General features: G+C 44.3%; 1 protein-coding gene across 6 annotated transcripts in view; it reads left to right on the plus strand.

Annotated features, from left to right (window-relative positions):
- Positions 1 to 24004, plus strand: part of LOC123378359 (TGF-beta receptor type-2-like) — a 148159-nt gene that overhangs the window by 115526 nt on the left and 8629 nt on the right. For all 6 annotated transcript variants that reach the window (XM_045032018.1, XM_045032022.1, XM_045032021.1 and 3 more), the window contains 2 exons: positions 7303 to 7453; positions 17491 to 17693. In XM_045032018.1, the coding sequence (XP_044887953.1) occupies positions 7303 to 7453; positions 17491 to 17693 (354 nt within the window). The remainder of the gene's footprint in view (positions 1 to 7302; positions 7454 to 17490; positions 17694 to 24004) is intronic.

Below are 24004 nucleotides of genomic sequence, written 5' to 3' on the forward strand. Positions count from 1 at the left end.
CAGCCTTTTGTACTTCCTGCTTTCCTACCTGGTCTCTCCAGCTGGCGAGCTAATTAACTCATCAGATTACCAGCAAGTGTAAACGCTCCCTTCTATCTTAGAACAGCCAGGGCTCTGGCTGTTCTAAGTGGCCAGGGTGCTGGCTTCCAGAGAGCCCAATTTGAAGCTGTTAACAGCCCCATCATGGGGACAATTGCAAGTGCAGAAACGGCAGAACATGGGCCCCTATGGGCTGAGGTGAGCAATAGCACACAGACGACAGGGTAGAACATGGGTCTCTCAAAGCTACTGGTAGAACTGTCTTCTATACAGGCAACTGAAGCAACTGAAAAGCAAACGTTAAAGCCCCTTGGCTGTGGAATCAGTTCTGCCGCTCCAGTAAGAGAGACCCCAAAACATTTTTTGTGGTTCATGTCTGTGTTCAAATGCTTAGAGTCAGCTCTTATCCTTTCTGGAACAGCTCCTGATTCATAGCAACCAACACCCAAAGGCATGAACCTGTCCCCGTACATGAGGGCACAAAAGATTACTGTGAAGGAAGAGAAAGCACAAAGTAACTCACCTATTGGTGACTTCAGACCACCCTTCCAAACTGTTGTTTCACAGTAACTTTGACTACCTATTATTTTATTGGCTCACATCACGTCCGTATGGCTTCAATTTATTTTTTGGAAAACTCACCCCGCATTTAATTAGTTTATAGTTCGTTCCAAGTTTTGCTTATCCAGCTTTTTTTTAAGTTTTTATTTTGATGTTTAGCATTTGCCTCAGCAACATCTGGAACCCGTTTATGGAAGCGTATTGTTACTTTTACTGCTTGTGCAGCTTTATTAAATCATCTGAGTATTAATATTGAAAGCGTTCATCTGGGTCTAATTAGGACTACTCTGAGTGATGTGGCAGCTAAACTGTGCCTACGAGCTAATTGTTCAGGGACACAAAGTTCTGAAGGAACTTTGGTGGGTTTCTTACACTTATTTTTACTTGTTAAAAAAGAGAAGGTGTTCCTGCCATAATCTTTCTCAGAAAAGGTTGCATGGATTCCATGCAAAACAGTTTAGGACAATCTCCACAGAATTTTAACTCATTGCAACATTATTTATTTACATAATTATATTAGTCTTTTTAAAAAATTGATATTTGCATTGATTTCTTCATTGTGCAGTACAAATGGCACTGTCAAATCGTTAGTTCCTCCACAGGTACTGGTACAATATTGTCTGGTTAAACAAGCTGAGGCCCTGAGCCTGGAAATCAGTATGAATGCACAGAATCTGACTGCATGTGGTGTTTTGCAGGATAAGGGCACAAACAAACAACAAACCAAACCAAATCATTCTTTAGAGAATGTGGTATCTCCACACGAGCGCACACGCACACACACACTTTAGCAACTATTACAATTGCACGTAGTTCACTCACGATTCCATTCCAGTATTTACAGTCACAAAACATTGTTTCCAAGCAAACACATAGTGAGCAACGTCCGAGTTTCAGAGCAACTGCACCTGTACAGATGCTCCCTGGGTTACGCAAGACCCGACTTACACAAAGTCGCACTTACGGAAAAAGTTCCATAAGCCAGAAATAGGATTTTCAAGTTGCAGAAATTTTTGCATAACGTACGGGCATACGTTTTCGACTTATGCAAACTTCGAGTTACACAAGGCTTTCTGGAATGGAATGGAATGATTGGGTAAGTCGGGGGGGGGGGCGTCTGTATTCCCCCTCCATAGTCCATCAAGGGCAACTACTTCAGGCTTCCGACATCACCTCTGTTGGGCGGAGAACCTCATCTCACTTCCTCCTGACCGTGGATTTGAAGGCTGCACAGCTCCCTGCCTTACCCTCTGTAATCCCCAGCAAGCCAGACTGCCTAAAAGGCCCGTGTTTGTGCCTGGCTTTCTTTCCAAGGGCTATAACCAGTGGATTTCCCACAACTATAAGTTATGACATAGCTCCTTCTAAGCAAGCACATTTATTCTTAAAATAAAAGCATGACAGAGAAAACATGCTAAAACAAAAGGCATGCTACAAAGTGTGCTAGGTCACCCCTAACTCCAGCCTCAGGCTCTGCTAGGTTTTAGTCCTTCAAAATCCACAAATGGGCTTTCTCCAGGGTTACAAATTCATGCGGCTTCAATCCAGATCCAAAACCATTTCTTTATACAGCTTTGGCCTTTGATCTTGGCCTTCTGTGACAGGCAGTCAGACGACAATGACCCTCACCTCAGGGCATAGCTTCAAAAGGCTGGGGTTTGCATAATCAGAATTGCGATAATTTGCATTAATTTCTCTTAACACTTATTGTCCCTGTTGGTATGCATACTTCTACCTTTTCATGTTCTCTGTATGTATAAATACCTCCTGTCTGTGTGTTCCATTCTATGCATCTGAAGAAGTGAGCTGTAGCTCACGAAAGCTCATGCTGAAATAAATTTGTTAGTCTCTAAGGTGCCACAAGTACTCCTGTTCTTTTTGCGGATACAGACTAACACGGCTGCTACTCTGAAACCTGTCCCAATATAGTCTTTTGTACTCCCAGGTCCCACATCTGTCACATCTCCCCACTAGAAAGATTACATACAATCATGGCCCACAATAATATAATGAGGGCTTTCAGGGATATTGTGAGGAATTGCCACATCTGTCACAAGCAGAATGTAAACAGGCTAATATGTGGACTGACGTGGGGACTAATGAAATGAACACAGGACTGGAAGCCAGGAGCTCCGGTTCTGTCACTGTCTATGTTTATGTTTTATGCCTCAGTTTCACCACCTGTAACACAAGAATAATAATCCCTATCTATCTTGTATGGTTGCGGTAACATTTTTTGAAGATAAAAAGCACCACACAACTGTTGAGTATAATTACTGTTCCACCTTCCCAACTCCTGTTGACTGCAACAGGGGTTATTCACAGGAATGGAAGAAAATCAAGCACTATCTATTAGTGTCTTTCTTAGTAAATAGATCCAAAAATTCTGAAGGGAGGCCCCCAGATCTTCACTGAAAGAATCTTTCATTTTCTTTTCATTTTACCCCCACAGCTTGTGTGCTTCCTCTCCTTTGCAGACAACGGAGGAACAATCCTCCTCTTCCGGTTTGAGTTTCCCTGGGCCAGCTCAAGCACTGTCTTGTTCACTGGGCTTCAGGGAGGACATCTGTAAAGAAAAGCATAGAGCCTTCCCACTTGATCTAGTTTTTCAGCATAGCCGGTCACCAACATTCTAGCTTCGTCTCCTGAGGAAGACAGTCATCACCCAAATTATATCTGCATCATCCTCTTCACCTAGATCTCCTAGCGAGAGCTTGCAATGAGCCCTCCAGCAGCAAAGCTGGGAGCTGGATTCCAATTTTTCCACAGTTGCAGTGACAGAGGGCCAGACTCAGTTACACTAAGACGACTCTGGTAAACGTGGAAAGGGACCTTAAAGGGGGCATCAAGTATATTTACATTTATGTCAAATGAGAATCAGACCCAGAGAGAGAGAGAGGAGCTGTTGAGACCCAGACCTGGAATGACTCTTTAAAGCTAAGGGGCATTTGGCGCCAGGGTTTCAGTTCAGGCCAGTTTTAGGAGGTCCAGTACCAGTGTTCAAAACAGTGTGTGGGGGGGTTTATCCTCCAATCCTGGTCTCACTGAGGTCATCAGCAAAATCACCATTGGCTTCAACAAGGCCAAGAGCTGGCCCCAAGTGCAGAACTCTTGGTATCAGTTTGTACCGAAGTTTTATAGTAACCTTGCCTATCTTCTTGGTTTGGCCCCCACCCCTCCCCAATTCCCATCTCACAGCCACAATGCTGCTTCTTGGAGACGTCCTGGCTGTGTGGCATTTTAACTCTTTCATGGGTCAATTAAAAAAAAAAATCCTCTTCCCAGCCTACGGAATCAACAGATTTGTCTGCGCCAGCCAGGCTTCCTTCTTGGTTGTGAACCTTGGGCTCAGCTCTGAGGCCACGGAAGCTTGTAAATGGTTTATTTCTGTGTGTAAGGGTTCCAGGTGTTCTTTTATTGATGCTCGTCAGAGAGGCAGCAGTGCTGATGGAAGGATCACGCCAGGCACACAAGATGATCTCAGAGCAGCCTGCACTCCTTAGATTTGGGAAGCAAGGAAGTTAAAATCCCTTAATGCCATGAGGCATTTTTCCACTCCCTCTCTAACTCCCAAATTGTCTTTGAGGTTTTCTTCCCCAGGTGCAAGTTATGTATCTTTAGACTAATGGCTAAGGGGGTACCACAGGATGCCTTTGAGTTCATTAGTGGATAACTATGCCTGCACTTAGAGAACATGCGAGGTGAGGTTCTTTCCCCACATGTGTGTCAATAGGAAACTCTGGCACACGTCCCTGGGCAGAATTGGACTTTTCCATAGAATAAACTTTAGATAATTAACAATGGAAAACTTTGAACTCCACTAGGCCTGGATGAAAAGGACACAGATACTGGAGAAGGCTGACTTTATTCTCAGCTGAGGCAATCAGTTACCACAGTGATGGGTGGGATATCAATTCCTAGAGAGAATGTTATTACACTGGATTTTTGGCACTGCTATCCAAAATATAAAGTAACAATAACTAAGATACTTGGGGCCAGATTTTCAGGAGCTTGGGGTTAGGCAATGAAGGGAAAAGGTCGGATGCCCAAAGTGCTCAGCAGCCAGCGGATCCCATTGATAGGGACTGTACTGAGGGTTGCCTTATTGAGAACAGTGGTGGCTGCAGGATGAGCAGTACAGTTGAGTACCTAGTCACTTCACTCGGGTGCCTAAATACAAGCCCTTTGGAGAAATCTGGACAAAAAAGCACATTCTGCCTGGGGTACTTTAATTTTATACTTTAATATAGACAGCTCAAGCAACCAAAAATTAGGACTCCATATATATCAACTGGCCTTTTATTTTGCTACAGTCATCTGCTACTAGATTCTTTGCCATGTGTGATAAGATTAAAGGAACAAATCCTCTCTCATAAGGCCCCAAATCCTCCTTCGTACAACTGTGGCATCCCCCACTAACATACTGTAGGGCTGGTGGCGTCAGTGCTTCTTTTAAAGAGTTCCTGAAGTTTTTGCTACGAAGTTCTTAATTCACTGACACTTGGCATTCAAAGACCTGATCCTGAAAATCTGTACTCCTGTGGGGAGTTAGGCAACTGAGGCAAGAGGCGCCTTTGAGATCAGTGGGATGGCTCATGTGAGTAGGGACTAGCGAGGTGAGTGGGAGTTTGCAGGATTGGGGCTCTATTTTGAAAATTAAGTTTCAGGCTAGTCTTTTGGAAAAATAAACGTGAACACATGGCCAAAGTTTTCAAATCTAGGTGCCTAAAATTAGGCTCCTAAATTAGAGTGCCCTGATTTTCAAAGGCTAAGATTTTCAGAGTCACATAGGGGATTTGGACACCCAATTCTCATTAAAATTAACGGGATGTTAATATTAAGGACATAAAACCAATCACTGTCCCAGCAGAATCAGGCACAGTGGGGTTTTAATGGGAATTGGGTGTCCAAATCTCTCTGGTAGTTTTGAAAATCTCATTGTGAAGGGGAGAGCACTGACAGCTCTCATTGAAATCAGTGAGGATTTGAGATACTCAGCACCTTTGAAAATCAGGCTGCGTTAATTCGGTGCCTACATGTGAGCCATTTTTTAAAAAACACTTCTTTGATGGCTCTTTTGTTTGCCCTTTTCAAAATCAAAATAAGCAGCTTTCCGACAGGAAGTTTAAATTTAGCTGAGATTTATTCCTTAACCTAAAATAGTTCCTTCAGCTCTGGTACAAAAATAAATAGGATTTTGTACCCAGGCCATGTACACAGCAGCTACTGCACGCCTGCTGCAATTATTTCTTCATTGTGGTGTGTGTTTAGAAAAAGGTCTCTGTACGCAACAGTATCCTGTGCTGCAGAAAGTGCTACCCAAAGGCTTTCAGTTAGAAGGGGGGGCCTCACCTTGAAAAGTCTGGGTCCAGAGCGAAATCCGGAAACCCCTCCCCCACCAAAGCTCAGCATTGTTCAGAATAGAGGCTTGGGGCTGGCCCATTAGAACGTCAGAGGCACTAGCTAACTTCAGCTTCAGACCAACATTTCCAACCTCCTCATCCCGTCCCTAAGTTCAGGGGCATTTGAAGAAAGGCTGTGGTTCACTCTCATCTCTCAACGCCCATCAAAGGGAAAACAACATTAATCTTTAGCTCCGATATAGCACTTCTCCTCTGCAGATCTCAAAGCATTTTATAAAGTAATTGTCTTCATCCCCATTTTACAGATGGAGAAACAGAGGTGAAGTGATCAGAGTCAAGGTCACACAGTAGCAGGGGTGGATGTAGCATCCCAGTTAAATGGGTGCAGCCTACTAAATCCAGTGTAACCGCTGTGTGACAACAATAAGGACAAAGAGAGGATGACACAATGACAGTGCCAGGGGTGGGTGTGTGGTCTGATGGGGGGCCCGGCCCAACCTCAGTGCAGGGCCAGTCCCGGTTACGCACGGCAGTGAGAGACATCCCACCCGAGATGCGATGGGGGAGGTGGCTCCACTCAGTATCTGTTCCCAGCTGCTCAGAGTCCCTGCCACAAGCCTGGTGCCCTGCCCCACATCCTTGCTGCCTGGAGACTGGGACACACGGAGGTATTGCCCCTCCTCTGGTGCTCCCTCTGTGGAGGAGAATTTGCCCTTTGGGCCTCTGTAGAGACTCTGACATCATTATGCAGCAACATGGCCAGGAGTAGCACCACCATGACACAGGGTCCAGGCTTTGGAGCCATCTGCAACTTCTTGTGCAAATGAGCCTCCCTCTCACCTCCACAGGGTGTTTTTGCACCCTTGGTTTTCCAATTTCTGTGGGTGTATTGGAATCCATAAACTCCCACTAAAGCTATGCCCCTCCCCTGCTGCCTAGTGGGTCAGTAGGAGAGCTAGAAATAGAACCCAAGTCTCCTGACTCCCAGTCCAGTGCACTATCCACTGGACCACACTACCTTTGGTAGCTCAGAATTTTCAGCTTTGAAATAAGCACTCTCCAGCAGGACCTGCTTCCTTGGTGCTCATGTAGCAGCTGCAGCTGCTGTCTGTGAATTCTGGCCTAACACATTTGACCAAAGAGTTCAGCAAAGGAAAATGATTAACAAATGCACTTACAAACAGCAGAGTGAGCTCGGGCTTGTGTGCAGGCTTCCCTCTCTCCTCCTGTGGTTCTCTGAATCACACATTTTTTCATAGGCAAACTAAGTGCCAGCTAAGACTCGAGACAAGAGTGACAAAGAAAATCAGTAATTCAAAGGCTTTGTTTCTATTTGCAGCATGTTCTGCCGGGGCACGGAGAAATCTGAAGACCAACTTGTGTAAATGGTGTGACTCCACCTCCCCAGTGTGTGAGGAAAAGGTGTGCTACAGCAACTGTAATTTGAACTCCTATTGTGAGAGTCCATATGAAATCTGTGTGGCCATATGGTAAGCAACAAGCCTATTACCAATGTGCTTTCTGTATGTGTGACGAAGTGGGGATTTTCCCTTCTTAAGTTGTATGGGAGTCTTACTGTTGAGCCTATGTGAGTTTTACTGTTTTGCATGAATAAGGTGTGTGCCTCAGTTTCCCTGTGTATTGCACCAATGCGTAGGTGGTGGGATGGGGTGTATGACTTTGGCTGAGACCCCCCAGGGGGCAGGTGATGCTGCTCCAGCTGCAATGGCCGATGCCCTTCGTAACCTGAGACCCAGGAGGGGGATGCAACCAGGTGATGACCAGGTGACACTTTGCCTGGGAAGCAAGACAAAGACCAGGAGGAGGAGCATCGGGTGTGTCAGAGGTTGGCTGGCTGGAACCCGGGCAGCCTGCGTGGGGGGACTGGAAGAGGGGGAGTCCAGGGTGTCTGGCCCAAGGTCCCCCAAGATGGACTTCGCTGAAAGTCACTGATTTCTGTGCTCACAAGTTCTGTTCTACGCTGTGTTCCTGTCGACTAATAAACCTTCCGTTTTACGCTGGCTGAGTGTCATTGCTGGCTGCGGAGTTGGGGTGTAGGGCCCTCTGGCTTCCCCAGGAGCCCCGCATGGGCGGACTCGCTGCAGGAAGCGCACGGTGTGGAAAAGGATGCCTTGTGCTCTGAGGTCAGACCCAGGAAGGTGGAAGCTGTGTAAGCTTCTCGCCCTGGTGACAGTATGGTCAGCGAGAGGAGGCCTGCTCCCTCAGAGTCCTGACTGGCTTCATACAGAGCAGTTCCAGAACACTGGCCCAGTGACTCCGTGACAGTATGGTAAAAAATATCTGAATTATTTACAGAGCAAAAGAAGGACCAGTGTGAAATGATGGCTTTTTAGCATGCTACACATTATATACACACGCACAGGTACCTTCTCCATTAATCTGTTCTCTCTCTCACACACACACACACCAGTATTCACAATTGCAATTTGCCCTGATACAATCTGAGACTTTCAAATGCACTATATATGAAATTTCACTATATTCAGGTTTACTATTGGCCAAATCCTGCAACCCTACTCCAGCAGAGCTCCCATGAATTTAACCTTGCAAGCAAGTTCCAGGGGGCCAGATCCTCAAATCCTTCCTCATGGCCTGATATATCAAACTCTTACTTTTGTGGGCAGTCTTCGTTCACATCAGAAGACACTTGAACAATTCACTCATGGCTTTAGCACTTGGAATAATGCAGCCATCACAAACCCAAATCTCTATGCCCTACTACATGGTCAGGTATTCCACGTTTGATGGCTATATGGACAGACCCAGACTTCACATAAGGGAATGTAAAAGTGCATGGAGCCAGTGCCATAAAACTCAGCAGAAATTCTAGCCCTGCACCCAAACAGAGGATCCCAATGGTCCCTTCTGACCTCGGAACCTATGAATCTCCTATTCGCGATATAGGGAGATGCTGTGATTGGCTGGGCCAGGCAATTTGTAGTTTCATATTAGCTAGCAGGTTGAGATAAATTTTTAGGCTCCCCATAGTCTTCATCTTCACCGGCTAATTAGCCTCAAAGCTGCAAATTCCTTCGTCTTCACTATGGTTTTTCCTTGAGTTAGTTACCATGTGTTAGCTAACACGAGGTAAACACACCTTTTTTTTTTCCTAAGTGAAGACAAGGCCTTAAAGTCTGAAAACAAAACTGAATCTCAATCTGGGGGATAGTAACCCCCAGACATTTCATTGGCTCTATCAGCAGAAGCTGGAGAAACCCATTGCTGAAGAAACCAAAACAGCAGCATTAATCATCTCTCATGGAATCGAACTGTAAATCCTCATAGCAAATCACTCACCTCGTCTGGTGAGGAAGTCACCTGGTGGCCACAGGATAACAGATCCTTATTAATAAATCACTAAGGAAGAGGCAGGTATGTTTCTGTGAGCTGTGAAAGAGTAGTTGGTATGAAAGCCCGTCGCCACACCTCTCTTTCCTCCTCATCAGCATCTTCACTTGCCAGGAGCTTGTTAGCACTTTATCTTATCCTGCCCTGGAAGGCTGTTAGCAGGCAGTCTGCCACAGAGGATGCGGCTTGTTCTGTTTTGTGAAATTCAGATTTCCTGTGTGAAGACCGCGCCCCCGGAAAACATTGACCTCTCAGGGGCCAATCCACTGAAGTCAATAGACTCCTACTGACTAGAGTGGGCTTTAGATCCCATCTTCTGTTGACAAAGGCACATTTAAGCGACTTTTCCTCATCTTTTGTTTGGTACCCAGCTTTACAGTTTTTTCTCGTGTGTGCTCCAGGTGTAAGTGACAAGTTCACCCCCAAAATACAATCTTGTTCTCCGTGACTCAGAAGGGAGATCATTATTGTAACTTTCCGAATTATTTCCCTCAAAGTTTTTGATATCCTCCTAGGTCAGGTGTCCTTTGGCTTTCTGGTTTCAGGACTGTAGTTCAGTTTTCCACATAGGCTAGTGGCTAAAGAAGAGCAGATCTGGGTTCTACCCCTGGCTCTACCACTGATTTTCTGAGTGACGTTGAACAAGTCATGGAACCTCTGTGTGCCTCACTTTCCCCACTTGGCGATCCCAGGATGGGAGATGCTAGCGAGTGCAGATCATGAGTACCAAGGTAATTATGTCTATAGTTTCCTTATGCACAGGAACTCACAGAAGCCATGACCTCACCTCGTTTTTTCAAGGTCTCCATATGGTCTCCAATGCCTTGATGCCTGAAATCTGTTTGCTAGTAAACACAGCTTACCACAGAGCAGCAGCCCAGTCCAACCCCACTGAAGCAAATGGGCTTTGGAACAGGCATTTGGTCTCTTAGAAGCACATTGCATTCACCCACTCCGGAGAGACTTGGGGGGGGGGTACCTTCAGTATTCACCCGCCATGAGTGGGAAAAGCATCCAGCTGACAACTTGCCCATTGCAGGGTTTCTTTGCCACTCTTGGTGCTGAGCACCGCAGAGGCCCGTCTGGAAGAGTTGCATGTTCACAGTCCTAGTGTAAAAGTGCCTGTTTTCACTGGAGATTGTGGCATGGTTACCTCAGTCACTCTCTGGGGCTGGCTTTGCATTGACTTTTCATTTCCTTCCAAATCTGTGTTCTTGAAGCGCTGATAAAAGCTGTTTTTGAAAGAAAAACCCAAGAGCCCAAAGAAAACACGATGACTCAGTTTTGTGGTTAAGCTCTTCCCCCTGGAGACCATTGTCAGTGCTCTCTGCAAAGCGCCAGGGACACACATCTAATTCTGGAATGCTGCTTTCACAGTTACTAACAGGAAACCATTCTATTAGCTGTTAAATAGATATGGCTCTATACCGTGCACACACATGCGCCACCCATTAGAGCTGGAACAATCTCCCAGTTAATAGCTGCCAAGCTCCCACCCTCCTCTCCTTAAAAGAAAGTCTGAGACCTTCTGAGGCCTTCTGAGACCAATCCAGCTGTATTGACCATACAACACGGTACAGCCATGGAGAGGGGCTACTATTGCCATGGGTGTTACTCACCATCCAGCCCTGTGGTGCTATACAAAGGACGCTATTTTGCGCTTTGAGAGCACAGTCTGTCCGAGGATCTCAGGGTGCTTTACTGACATTTAGTTCACAATACCCATGAGATGAGATGAAGTACAGACATACAGAGAATGTAAGTATCCAAATCACACAGGGAGTCTGGGGCAGAGCCAGGAATATTGTTCTGGTCTCCTGACTCCCATTCCTGTGTCTCAGCCCCAAGAGCATTTTTCTGCCCCTTATAATGAACACTAGCATATGCACAAATTCACGGTTCCTTATCAGAGCAGAATCAGGCCCCTCGTCTTCAAAGATCTTCACAAAGTTGCTCCCCCTCTGACCTCTCTGCTCTTACCCTGATCACCTTTCCACTTAGCCCGAGTTGCTTCCTCCCTGGGGATGCCTTCGTTGTATTTTTTGCCCACATCCACCTTCATACCTTATTTTGTTCTGGCTGATTTCTCAAGAACAATGCCACACACTAACTTCCAAGTCCCAGACCCTCAACAGGTATCTAGGCTCCTACCTTCTACTGATTACCTTTGAGGATCTGGGCCCAAGTGACTACCTGATCATAGTGTCCTAATCAGATGCTACAGTGATGGAGGCCATGCACCAAGACAGATTTCTGTCCCTACTGGTCATTCTAATCTATGTAGGTTCTCATACAATGTTTATCTACCTAGTTTCTGAGCCCAGGCATCCTCCTCCTAAAACACTTCTCAAGGAGCGTTACATTCCTATCCGCTCGGATACTTTTGAAATAACTTAATTCAATAATAAAGTAACATTTGGTTGCCACCAAGACACATGCACCAAGCACCTACATAACCGTGTGTTCTCTCTTACCATTTCCTGTTTGTTCTCAGCTTAATCTAATCTTCATCTGTATTGTAAAGCACTATAATATAATTGGCAATATACCTATCTCCTAGAACTGGAAGGGACCTCGAAAGGTCATCGAGTCCAGCCTCCAGCCTTCACTAGCAGGACCAAGTACTGATTTTTGCCCCAGATCCCTAAGTGGCCCCCTCAAGGACTGAACTCACAACCCTGGGTTTAGCAGGCCAATGCTCAAACCACTGAGCTATCCCTTTGTGATGATTACAAGCAATAAACAATAACTAAAAATGGACCCAAGCTATCGAATTTGGATCTAGATTGGATTTCCATTGACTTTAACAGGCTGTTTGACTTTATAACATGACATAGTATAGAATACTAATTTAAAATAAAACCTCAAAGTACAGACTATTGCTATTATAGCTTTGGCGTAATTCTGCCAGCCTTATTCATGTAATTCCACTACAATGAGTGCAGCTTCTCGAGTGAGTTTTCAGGATCAGGTCCTTAAATATTTGAACTAGTCTTATTGTTGACTAAAACAACGGAGCTACAATGGGTGCAGAAAATTCATCAACATTTAATTCAAAATGCATGCTGTTCAAACAAATGCATTAATTCCAGAAAGTGAAATCTCTTGAGAAGTCAATTACTACTGATATTAAAATATGATTCTATAAGAACAGCCATCTGGATCAGACCAAAAGTCCATCTAGCCCCATATCCTGTCTTTTGACAGTAGCCAATGCCAGGTGCCCCAGAGGGAATGAACACAACGGATACTCACCACACTCACATACTGAACATGCTCAGGGCCCTATTACCTGCACGTTATAATTTTGTCAATCAAAAGGTCAAAGACATCTTTAGAAGCAGTAAAGAGAGTGTCCAAAGGTTAGTTATGTCCTCTCTAGAATGAAAGCCAGATATGGAGTGGTCATTCAAGGATGAAATGTTAAACCTAGCAATAGCAATACCTAAAGATGCCAGTAGGTGCCTAAAGACCTTTAAAGATCTGGCCCTGAGACACTTTTGAAAATATTCCACAACGTCCTTGTTAAAAAGGCTGGCGATCTATGATACTAAAAGTAAATGAACTCTGTCCATTAAAAATATTGTTTAACTAGAGCAGGGGTAGGCAACCTATGACATGTGTGCCAAAGGCGGCACGCGAGCTGATTTTCAGTGGCACTCACACTGCCCGGGTCCTGACCACTGGTCCAGGAGCTCTGCATTTTAATTTAATTTTAAATGAAGTTTCTTAAACATTTTAAAAAATTTATTTACTTTACATACAACAATAGTTTAGTTATATATTACAGACTTATAGAAAGAGACCTTCTAAAAACCTTAAAGTGTACACTGGCACACGAAACCTTAAATTAGAGTGAATAAATGAAGACTCAGCACAGCACTTCTGAAAGGTTGCTGACCCCTGAACTAGAGGATTGTACAACGCTAGGATTGATTACATTATAACACCCCTCATATAACAACATCGAGAATTATTCCTCTGGCAAGGTTTATTGCATGCATTTTCAGGGCACTGATCACTGTATTACCTGGGTGTAGTTAAATGGTGCAGTCATGTTTAAAAAAAACAAACCACTGTTATTGCCTTCTGCACAGAAACCCACTGAAGGAGGGAAAATTCTCCTGGAACCTCCAAGACATCAATGTCTCTGTTTCCTCTGGGATGTCCCATTTGGAGTAGGGAGAAACAAGGATATTTGCCCCTTTAGATCGTTGGCTGTTCTGAGATCCACGGGGAAATCCTGCATTCCAAGACCCTTCACAACGTTCCCTAGATGTCCACTCCCATCTTTCATAGTAGTACAGCTCTTTCCAGAGCCACTGTCCTTTATAGGCCCTTGCTGGTGGCTACCCCTGAAGTTTCCCTCGGGGGATGTCTGGAGGGTAAATACCAGGAGATAATGCTCAGAAGGGACATCACCCATTCTTTCTGCTCAGCAGTTACTCAGTAACTGAATCCGTTATGTAAACTAGTTCTGTCCCCTGTGGAATGAAAGCCAGACATGGGGTGGTCATTCAAGGACAGCATGTTAGACCTAGCAATTAAACCACACACTTGGTGACCAACTGAGGAAGAGTCCAGAAAATACCATGTACTGGCTCCACCTGAAAAAGAAGAATGAAATATAAGTGCTTATTCAAGTACCTTCTTCTGAGTGAACATTTCTATCAGCTAAATTACTGGCACATCTTGGAGAGCAGAGATCTGGATCACCACCACCACCGGTTGCAGACATATCATTGTAATTAAATATTAGTATCTCTAGGTGCTACCACAACACAATTGTTGGACCCCGCACAGGTTTCTCTTTGGGAGCCTGTGACAGCATTGTAGTGATACAGAAACAGCTTCTAAAACAAAGCAGGATTTATTCTGCAGCAAAGGTTACACAGTGCTTAAGAGGAGTAGATTTAAAATAGCAAAGAGACCCACTCGCATTTTGCCTTACCTAAGCTTAACCTCTCTTTCTGGCTTATTCCCCGTCTCAGAGTTGGGAAAAACAGCCCACTCTGCTTGCAGCTCTCTCCCTGTCTCTGAATGGCTCAGTTCCACAGTCAGCCTTTTCACTGATGCATGCTGGCCAGCCTCTGCCCACCCCCCATCCCCAATCCCTACCTTTTCTAGGTTCTGGGAGCTTTTTGAGTTCCCTTTGATCTCAGGCTTAGACTTGGGAAGAGTAAAACTTCCTAGCCTGGATGGAGCCAGCCATTGTTACCTTAACTCCTATGTTCTGCCACCATTAATGGCCCAGCCATTGTTACCTTAAGTCAGGGGTGGCCAACCTGTGGCTCCGGAGCCACAGGCGACTCTTCAGGAGTTAATATGCGGCTCCTTGTATAGGCACAGGCTCCAGGGCTGGAGCTACATACGCAAGCTTTCCAATGTGCCCGGGGGCAATGACTGCTCAACCCCTGGCTCTGCCCCCACTCCACTCCTTCCCACCCCCTCCCCTGAGCCTGCTATACCCTTGCTCCTTCCCCTCCCTGCCCCCAAGCCTCCTGCATGCCATGAAACAGCTGATCAGGAGATGTGGGGAGGGAGGAGGAAGTGCTGATCAGCGGTGCTGCTGGTGGACGGGAGGCACTGGGAGCAGGGAGCTGATGACCTATTACTGTGGCTCTTTGGCAATGTACATTGGTAAATTCTGGCTCCTTCTCAGGCTCAGGTTGGCCACCCCTGGGTTAAGTCCTTTGAAGCTGTGTATGTGAGGGTGACTTTACCTTTATCATTGTTTTACCTTTCCTGCTAAGCTCTGTAACAGCCTCCTTTGATTTAGCTCTATGCAGTCAAGCAAGCTGCAGTACAAAACTGAACTGGGAAACAGAGTCACACAATATTCATAAGAGATAGTACAGACATTTTCCCAGCTTTTCATACATGGGGCAGCTACAAAGAGTTGGGCACCAAACACATCATTCCAGCAGACCTGGTTTGGAAGTAGGATCATGTAACAATTACGTGTCGATCTCATTATAGTCACCAGAAGATATTTGACCACATCAATAATGCCACACTACCCATGAAATCTGGGCTAGTGAAAAGCTCCCTGTCAGGGAAGAGCATGTGCTTGAATAATACTTTACGTTACAAGTAGGGCTGTCAAACTATTAAAAAAATTAATCACAATTAATCGCACTGTTAAACAATAATGGACTATCATTTATTTAAATATTTTTGGATGTTTTCTACATTTTCCAATATATTGATTTCAATTACAACACAGAATACAAAGTGTACACTGCTCACTTTATATTTATTTTTTATTACAAATATTTGCACTGTAAAAAACAATAGTATATTTCAATTCACCTAACACAAGTACTGTAGTGCAATATCTTTATAATGAAAGTTGAACTTACAAATGTAGACTTATGTACAAAAAATAAGTGCATTCAAAAATAAAACAATATAAAACTTTAGAACCTACAAGTCCACTCAGTCCTACTTCAGCCAGTTGCTCAAAGAAGTTTGGTTACAATTTGCAGGAGATAATGCTGCCCAGGTCTTGTTTACAATGTCACCTGAAAGTGAGAACAGGTGTTTGCATGGCACTGTTGTAAAAATGTAGAAAAAAACCCACAAATATTTAACAAATTTCAACTGGTTTTCTATTGTTTAGCAGTGCAATTAATCACGATTAATTTTTTTAATCACAGTTAATTTTTTTGAATTATCATGTGAGTTAACTGCGATCAATCAACAGCCCTAATTACAAGTCATGAATGCAGGGCACTGAAAGAGCTCTGAATATAGACTATGCAAATTCATGATGCCTCAGTAGACTTTGGAACAGTAACTGGACCTCATTGAAGTCAATGGCAAAACCCCCATTAACCTTGATGGGACCAGGATGTGTCTCCTTTCCCTGTGGCACAGTGATGAGACCCTTTGAGTGGAGGCACTAAGCACAGAACCCAGGACCTGAACCATGTGAGGAGAGGGGAGAAGCTGCTCCAAATAATAGGGATAGCAAGTACCAAGGAGAGAAAAGGGAGGAGGCGTAAGCCACAGCTGGGGGGGAAGGACTACACACAGCTGTACCACCATATTTTCTTTTCTACAAATATCCCCAAAAGAAGTTGACACAGTAACTGTAAGTACAAGAGAGAGAGAATGAACATTTAGTGGTGTGTCACGATGAACCAGGCACACACATGCAGATTTACAACCTAATTCAGAGGGGTGCTGAACAGCAATGAGTTGCAGGAGTTCAGAACTACTCAGGATCAGATCCTACTATCATGGTGAAAATAGGTGGACCACAGTTAAAAGCTCACTGCTTTGCACTGTCAAGAGGGGTCCTTGGACTATTGGAGGAGTGGCATCATTCAATAAATGTGTGAAGGATGCAGCTTCTTCCTTGAACTTCTGGAATCAATGGACTAGATCCTCAACCTGATGTAAATCGGCTCAGTTCCATTTAAGGCAAAGGAGCTACCTGATTATCACACATTGCATTACAGATCATTAACCAACGAGTAATCTCCTGATAACAGCTGGATTCTTTGGCCCATATCCTGCTATTGATCTCTATTGTAAATTTCCCATTGACACAAGAAAAGTGTTACTTTTTTTCAACGTTTTTTTACACCAGTGGTTTTCAACCAGGCATACACATACCTCTGGGGGTACACAGAGGTCTTCCCGGGGGTACATCAACTCATCTAGATATTTGTCTAATTTTACAACATGCTACATAAAAGCACTAGCGAAGTCAGCACAAACTAAAATTTCATATGACATCTTGTTTATACTGCTCTATACATTATATACTGAAAGGCAAGTACAATATTTATATTCCAATGGATTTATTTTACAATGATATGGTAAAATTGAGACAGTCAGCAATTTCTCAGTAATAACGTGCTGTGACACTTTTGTATTTTCATGTCTGATTTTGTAAGTGAGTAGTTTAAGTGAAGTGAAACTTGGGGGTACACAAGACAAATCGTACTCCTGAAAGGGGTACAGTAGACTGGAAAGGTTGAGAGCTATTGCTCTACACCATATCCATTGCAAACAATCCATACACCACATGGTATCAAACTAACAAGCAGCCCAGGTTTGAGACGCTTTTATCATGCAGGGCTATTGCACATTTTTTGGATGCAGAGATTTTGCCCTGATGCCCTGTTGATTCCTTGCATATTTTCAGGAAGCAAGACAATGACAGCATTAAGATCAGCACTCTGTGCCACAACCCACAGCTCCCAGTAGAAAATGTAATGGTTCCAAATTACAACACCTCACGGTGCATCATGACCCATCAGTCTAGTGAGGAAGGAATATTTTACATCTGTGGTTGTGTGGATGAACAGGAATGCAACGATAAACTAATATTTGAAAACCACACCAATGGTGAGTATTTATTTATTATTATTATTTAAATGATGGCATGTCAATTTAAAGATGCAAAATTCCCATTGGAAACTGCAGCCCTCAGTGCTTCTGAAAACCAGATTAATAGTTATTAAGGCTACATAGGACCATTATATCTTCTACCCTGACCTCCTGAATGTCACAGGCTATAAAGTTTCACTTGCACTTGACTAAAATAGATCTTCCAGAAAGGCATCCAGTCTTGATCTGAAGACATCAAGAGATGGAGAATCCACCATTGGCCTGTGTTTCCTGTGGCACAAGGGGCTCAGATTAGAAACTGAAAGTCTGAGCCACCCACACTTAGTCAACACTTCTGAAAATTTTAGCTACAATAAATCATGAAATTCTAGAGCAAGTTCTACCCAGAAACAGCCATGAAACCCCACTGATGTCAGGGTGTGTCTTACCTTTTTTGAAGTGAGGTTTTTTTAACCACAGGATAACTAACGTGTGACTTATCCCTTTCTAAAATCCTAGAGGAGACAAGACATCGTAGTTTTTACTGTAAGGTAACTAGGGGAGGTCAACACTAGACCCCTGACTACAGTTCACTTCACGTAGTTTACTTCATAGAGCCTAGGATTTTAGAGCTGGATCGCTCACACACGTTAGTTCACCTTTTGGGTGCAAAGCCTCAGAGGAACTGCCGAGGTGTAAATGAGAGCAGAAAAAAAAGTTACTAACCTTTCATAACGTCTTCTTCTAGATGTATTGCATATGTCCACTCCACTCAGTGTGCACGTGCTTCGTGCACAGTTGCTGGACTTTTTTTTTCCTCAGTGGTACCTGTGGGGGCAGCTCAAACACCTTCTCCTGCCGTGCGATGATGGGGATGGTATAAAGGGCCCAGTTGACCCTTGACCCCCTCAGTTCTTTCTTTCTGGAAACTCCAGTGCGAAGGGGTGGGGTGGGGGTCATGGAATGGACATGTGCAACACATTTCACAGAACAGGAATTATGAAAGGTTAGTAACCATTGTTGCTTCTTCAAGTGATTGCGCGTATGCATTCCACTCTTGGTGGCTGCCAAGCAGTTAAATAGGTAGAGTATCAGAGGAGTAGCCGTGTTAGTCTGGTTCTGTAGAAGCAGCAAGGAATCCTGTGGCACCTTATAGACTAACAGACGTTTTGCAGCATGAGCTTTCGTGGGTGAATACCCACTTCTTCGGATGCAAGTGGAAGAATAAATACCCACTTGCATCCGAAGAAGTGGGTATTCACCCACGAAAGCTCATGCTGCAAAACTTCTGTTAGTCTATAAGGTGCCACAGGATTCTTTGCTGCTTCAAATAGGTAGAGGAATCAGAGTTCATGGTCACAAAGACTGCAATACAGCTCAACCAAATTTGGCATCATCTCTTGAATACTGAATGATAGTGCAATGGGAGGAGGATTCTTCTGTCCTAAGTGCAGGACTCTGCACTTGTCCTTGTTGAACCTCATCAGATTTCTTTTGGCCCAATCTTCCAATTTGTCTAGGTCACTCTGGATCCTATTCCTACGCTCTAGCATATCTACCTCTCCCCACAAATTAAGTGTCACCTGTGAACTTGCTGAGGGTGCAATCCATCCCATCATCCAGATCATTAATGAAAATGTTGAACAAAACTGGCCCCAGGACAGACCTGTGGGGCACTCCGCTTGATGTCAGCTGCCAACTAGACACTGAGCTGTTGATCGCTACCCGTTGAGCCCGACAATCTAGCCAGCTTTCTATCCACCTTAGAGTCCATTCATCCAATCCATACTTTAACTTGCTGGTGAGAAAACTGTGGGAGACCATATAAAAAGCTTTAGTAAAGTCAAGGTATATCATGTCCACTGCTTTCCCCATATCCACAGAGCCAGTTATTTCATCATAGAAGGCAATCAGGTTGGTCAGGCTGGTCATAGAAGGCAATCAGGTAGTCGCTCTTCTGCTTTTATTATCTGAACCACCTTGCCAATGACAATTTTGCAAGACCCAGACTTGATGCATGCCCTTATAAATTGTTTAGAACTTCTTATATTATTTTAAAAGATTGTTTGCATTTTGTTTTGTTTTTAAACTTTAAATATTATAGACACAAAATCTGATTAAAGAAAAATGATTAAGAAGGAAATGACTAAAGCAGACAAGCATTTTTCCAAAGCAATTGTCCATTTATTTACAGTCTTAGACCCATCCTTCATTAAGGAAATCTGGGACTTCCAGTGTTGACACTGCACTGGTGTAGATGAAAATTTGCAGGGGAATGATTTACTCTTGTAATTTGCTGGGACTAAGCTATACAAATGCAACACATCTACACTGGAGCTTATCAGTGATCTCATTACATGTGCAGATGTGTCATTTCCTTTCCTCCCTTCCTCCAAGCCAGGCTTGATAACCCCAGCCTAGGAAGCAAGGCACTGGCGGTGGAAAAGGAAACGATGCATTTAGAAGATGCCATTTCTTGTTAAATATTGAGTTGGGGTCTCAAAAGTTGTGCTGATGGAGCTTGGCCTAGGAGTTCGAATTCACATCTGACAGGGACTGAATTACATGGCCAGTAATGCACTGCAATATTTGGTTTTCAACGTGCTGCCTTTGTTTTCAGAAAAAGCAGAAAAGATCTAATGTGTAATGGCCCCACTCATATCTGGGGATTTTGCAGCATGGAGGAACCTCATTGTTAAGTAATTGGCAAAAGTTATGCTCACAGCTCTGACTATTTATTAGCAGGATTCATGCACGTACTTCCCTAAAAAAACCCTGCAAATTCTTTACTCTCACTCTGTTGAACTTCAGCTTTTCACAGAGGTGATCATATCCATTGGGTAAATCCTTTAGAGCAGTAGGTGATACCCACGTCTAGTACTTTCCAAAATAAACATATTCCTGGGTTCGTTACTGATTTATAGCCATTTTGGTTGATCTTGTGGTTTGAACTTGATGCCTATTTTAGAAATACTTTCACAGCTTTGCAGAAATTAGCTGCAGCAGATTTTTTTTGGAATTTGCCAAGTAAAACAGCAAAGCGGTCCGTTCTTCCAGAACCTGAATTATAAACTGTACACACTGAGGTCAAACAGCAGGGGATTTTGCTTAAGGAATGCGTCTCATACTCCTTCCCCACAGTTATTGTACTTGGCAGAAAAATATCTGAGTAAGATTTTACTTGAATCTCTCTACTGAAGTCAGCATTTTTACTCAAGGAATTGCAAACATCAAAGGATCAGCGAATTATATGTTTTGTGAGGGTCGTCTTCAAGTGATCTGAAGGATGATAGGGATTTTTTAAAAAACATTCTTGGTCAATATCTGGGTGAAAAGTGTTTAACAAAACTGAAAAACAAAAACAGAAACTTAAAGTTTTCTATGGGCAGTCAGGCCCTCAGTTACATGAATCTCAAGTTATAGTCATTCACACTAGCAGTAATGCAAGGAACTTTCTCTCCATTATCGTTCTGATTCAGATATCTTTGCTCATTCTGAATAGCGCCCTGCTACAAGAGTCGATTCACCAAATTCAATAGGAATACTGTGGAGTAAGGTACTCCTCAGTTAATACCGGCAGAATTTAGCCTTATATAAGGCCTGGTCTACACTACATGTTTAAACCGAATTTAGCAGCGTTAAACTGATTTAACCCTGCACCCGTCCACACAACGAGGCCCTTTATATCGATATAAAGGGCTCTTTAAACCGATTTCTGTATTCCTCCCCGATGAGAGGAGTAGTGCTGAAATCGGTATTGTCATGTCGGATTAGGGTTAGTGTGGTCGCAAATCGACAGTATTGGCCTCCGGGCGGTATCCCACAGTGCACCATTGTGACCGCTCTGGAAAGCAATCTGAACTCGGATGCACTGGCCAGGTAGACAGGAAAAGCCCTGCGAACTTTTGAATTTCATTTCCTGTTTGCCCAGCGTGGAGCTCTGATCAGCACGGGTGGCGATGCAGTCTCAAATCCAAAAAGAGCTCCAGCATGGACCGTACGGGAGATACTGGATCTGATCGCTGTATGGGGAGACAAATCTGTTCTATCAGAGCTCCGTTACAGAAGACGAAATGACAAAGCATTTGAAAAAAATCTCCAGGCTATGATAGACAGAGGCCACAGCACTGTGCTGTGTGACAAGTGTAACGGAAAGCCAAAGAATCAAATGGACACTCATGGAGGGAGGGAGGGGGGACTGAGGACTCCAGCTATCCCACAGTCCCTGCAGTCTCCGAAAAGCATTTGCATTCTTGGCTGAGCTTCAAATGCCTGAAGGGTCAAAAACATTTTCCCGGGTGTTTCAGAGTGTATGTCATCAATTTACACCCTTCCCCCCCCCCCGAAAGAAAAGGGGAAAAAATCGTTTCTTGCCTTTTTTCAATGTCACCCTATGTCTACTGCATGCTGCTGGTAGACAGGGTGCTGCAGCGCTGAACACCAGCATCCCCTTCCCGGTGGCAGACGGTGCAAAATGACTGGTATCCATCATCATCATCATCCCGTGAGTGCTCCAGGCTGGCCTCGGTGAGGTCGGCCTGGGGCACCTGGGTAAAAATGGGAATGACTCCTGGTCATTCCCGGCAGATGGCACAAAAGGCTTGGTAACTGTCCTCATCATAGCAGCTGGAGGCTGAGCTCCATCAGCCCCCCCTTTCATGTCTAAAGAAAAGATTCTGTCCTGCCTGGACTATCATAGCAGCTGGAGGTTGCCTCCCCATCATTTTATCTCACTAAAAGTCAGTGTTTCTTATTCCTGCATTCTTTATTACTTCATCACACAAATGGGGGGACACTGCCACGGTAGCCCAGAAGGGTTGGGGGAGGAGGGAAGCAACGGGTGGGGTTGTTGCAGGGGCACCCCCTAGAACGGCATGCAGCTCATTGTTTCTGCGGGATCTCTGGGGCTCTGACACGGAGCGGCTGTGCTCTCTGGTTCGCTAGTACACTTGCCCCATATTCTAGGCAGGACTGACTCTATTTTTAGACAAAACATAAAGAAGGGAATGACCCAGGGAGTCATTTCCATTTTTGACCATGCACCCCGGCCGACCTCAGCGAGGCCAGCCAGGAGCACCCATGACAGCAGCAGATGGTACAAAAGGATTGATAACCGTCATCGCCAAATTCCAAATGCAAACGGTGCAAAATGACTGATAACCATCATCTCATCGCCAATTTACAATGGCAGACGGTGCAATAGGGATGGTAATCGTCTCTGCTACCTTGCAAAGACAAATGAATGCTGCTGTGTAGCACTGCAATACCGCATCTGTCAGCAGCATCCAGTACACACATGGTGACAGTGACAAAAGTCAAAACAGGCTCCATGGTTGCCATGCTATGGCGTCTGCCATGGCAATCCAGGGAAAAAGGGCACGAAATGATTGTCTGCTGTTGCTTTCACGGAGGAAGGATTGAGTGACGACATTTACCCAGAATCACCCGTGACACTGTTTTTGCCCCATCATGCCTTGGGATCTCAACCCAGAATTCCAATGGGCGGGGAGACTGCGGGAACTATGGGATAGCTACGGGATAGCTACCCATAGTGCAACGCTCGGAAATCAATGCTAGCCTCAGTACATGGACGCACACCGCCGAATTAATGTGCTTAGTGTGGCTGCGTGCACTCGACTTTATACAATCTGTTTTAAAAAACCGGTTTCTGTAAAATCGGAATAATCCCGTAGTGCAGACATACCCTAAGACTGCATCTAATGCACTGACATAAGAGTCTGGTTCTCCATTCCACCTTAATCCACAGCTTTATCTCCATTAACAATATACATTTCATTATACCAACAGTGGTTTTTGACTGTTTTGCAAAGGGCTTCTGTTTATGAACCAGATCCCCAGATCCAAACTATCCCAATCTTTGTGGTGTTCAAAATGCCAATCCAAAACGTTCCAGCTTTGTTTCATCATTGGCTTTCAGATCACGGGAAGGTTTGTGCACATAGTTTATAAGAAATCAGTTTTTAATAGCTCCAAGATGTTGAGGAACTAATACACACATAGGTGGTATGCACATTGCATAAACAAAGGATGTAGGTGGACCAACCAAGAATTCCTGACATGACCTCAGTGGGAATGCTGCATATCATGGCCACTGAGACTTCACGGGGACAGCAGGAATAGAAACAAAACTCTTCTCTTGGTTAGTGGAACAGTAGAAATATGCTGTTCTTTGTGTGCAAATAGTCACAGGTTGAATCCCACCTCGTCTGTTACAGAGAAGATGAATGGTCTCATACCTTGAAATTTGGAGAGCAAGCGTGGCCTAGTAGATAAAACACTGGACTGGGACCCAGGTGCCCTGAGTGCTA

This window comes from Mauremys mutica, chromosome 10, assembly GCF_020497125.1.
Source record: "Mauremys mutica isolate MM-2020 ecotype Southern chromosome 10, ASM2049712v1, whole genome shotgun sequence".
Lineage (NCBI taxonomy): Eukaryota > Metazoa > Chordata > Testudines > Geoemydidae > Mauremys > Mauremys mutica.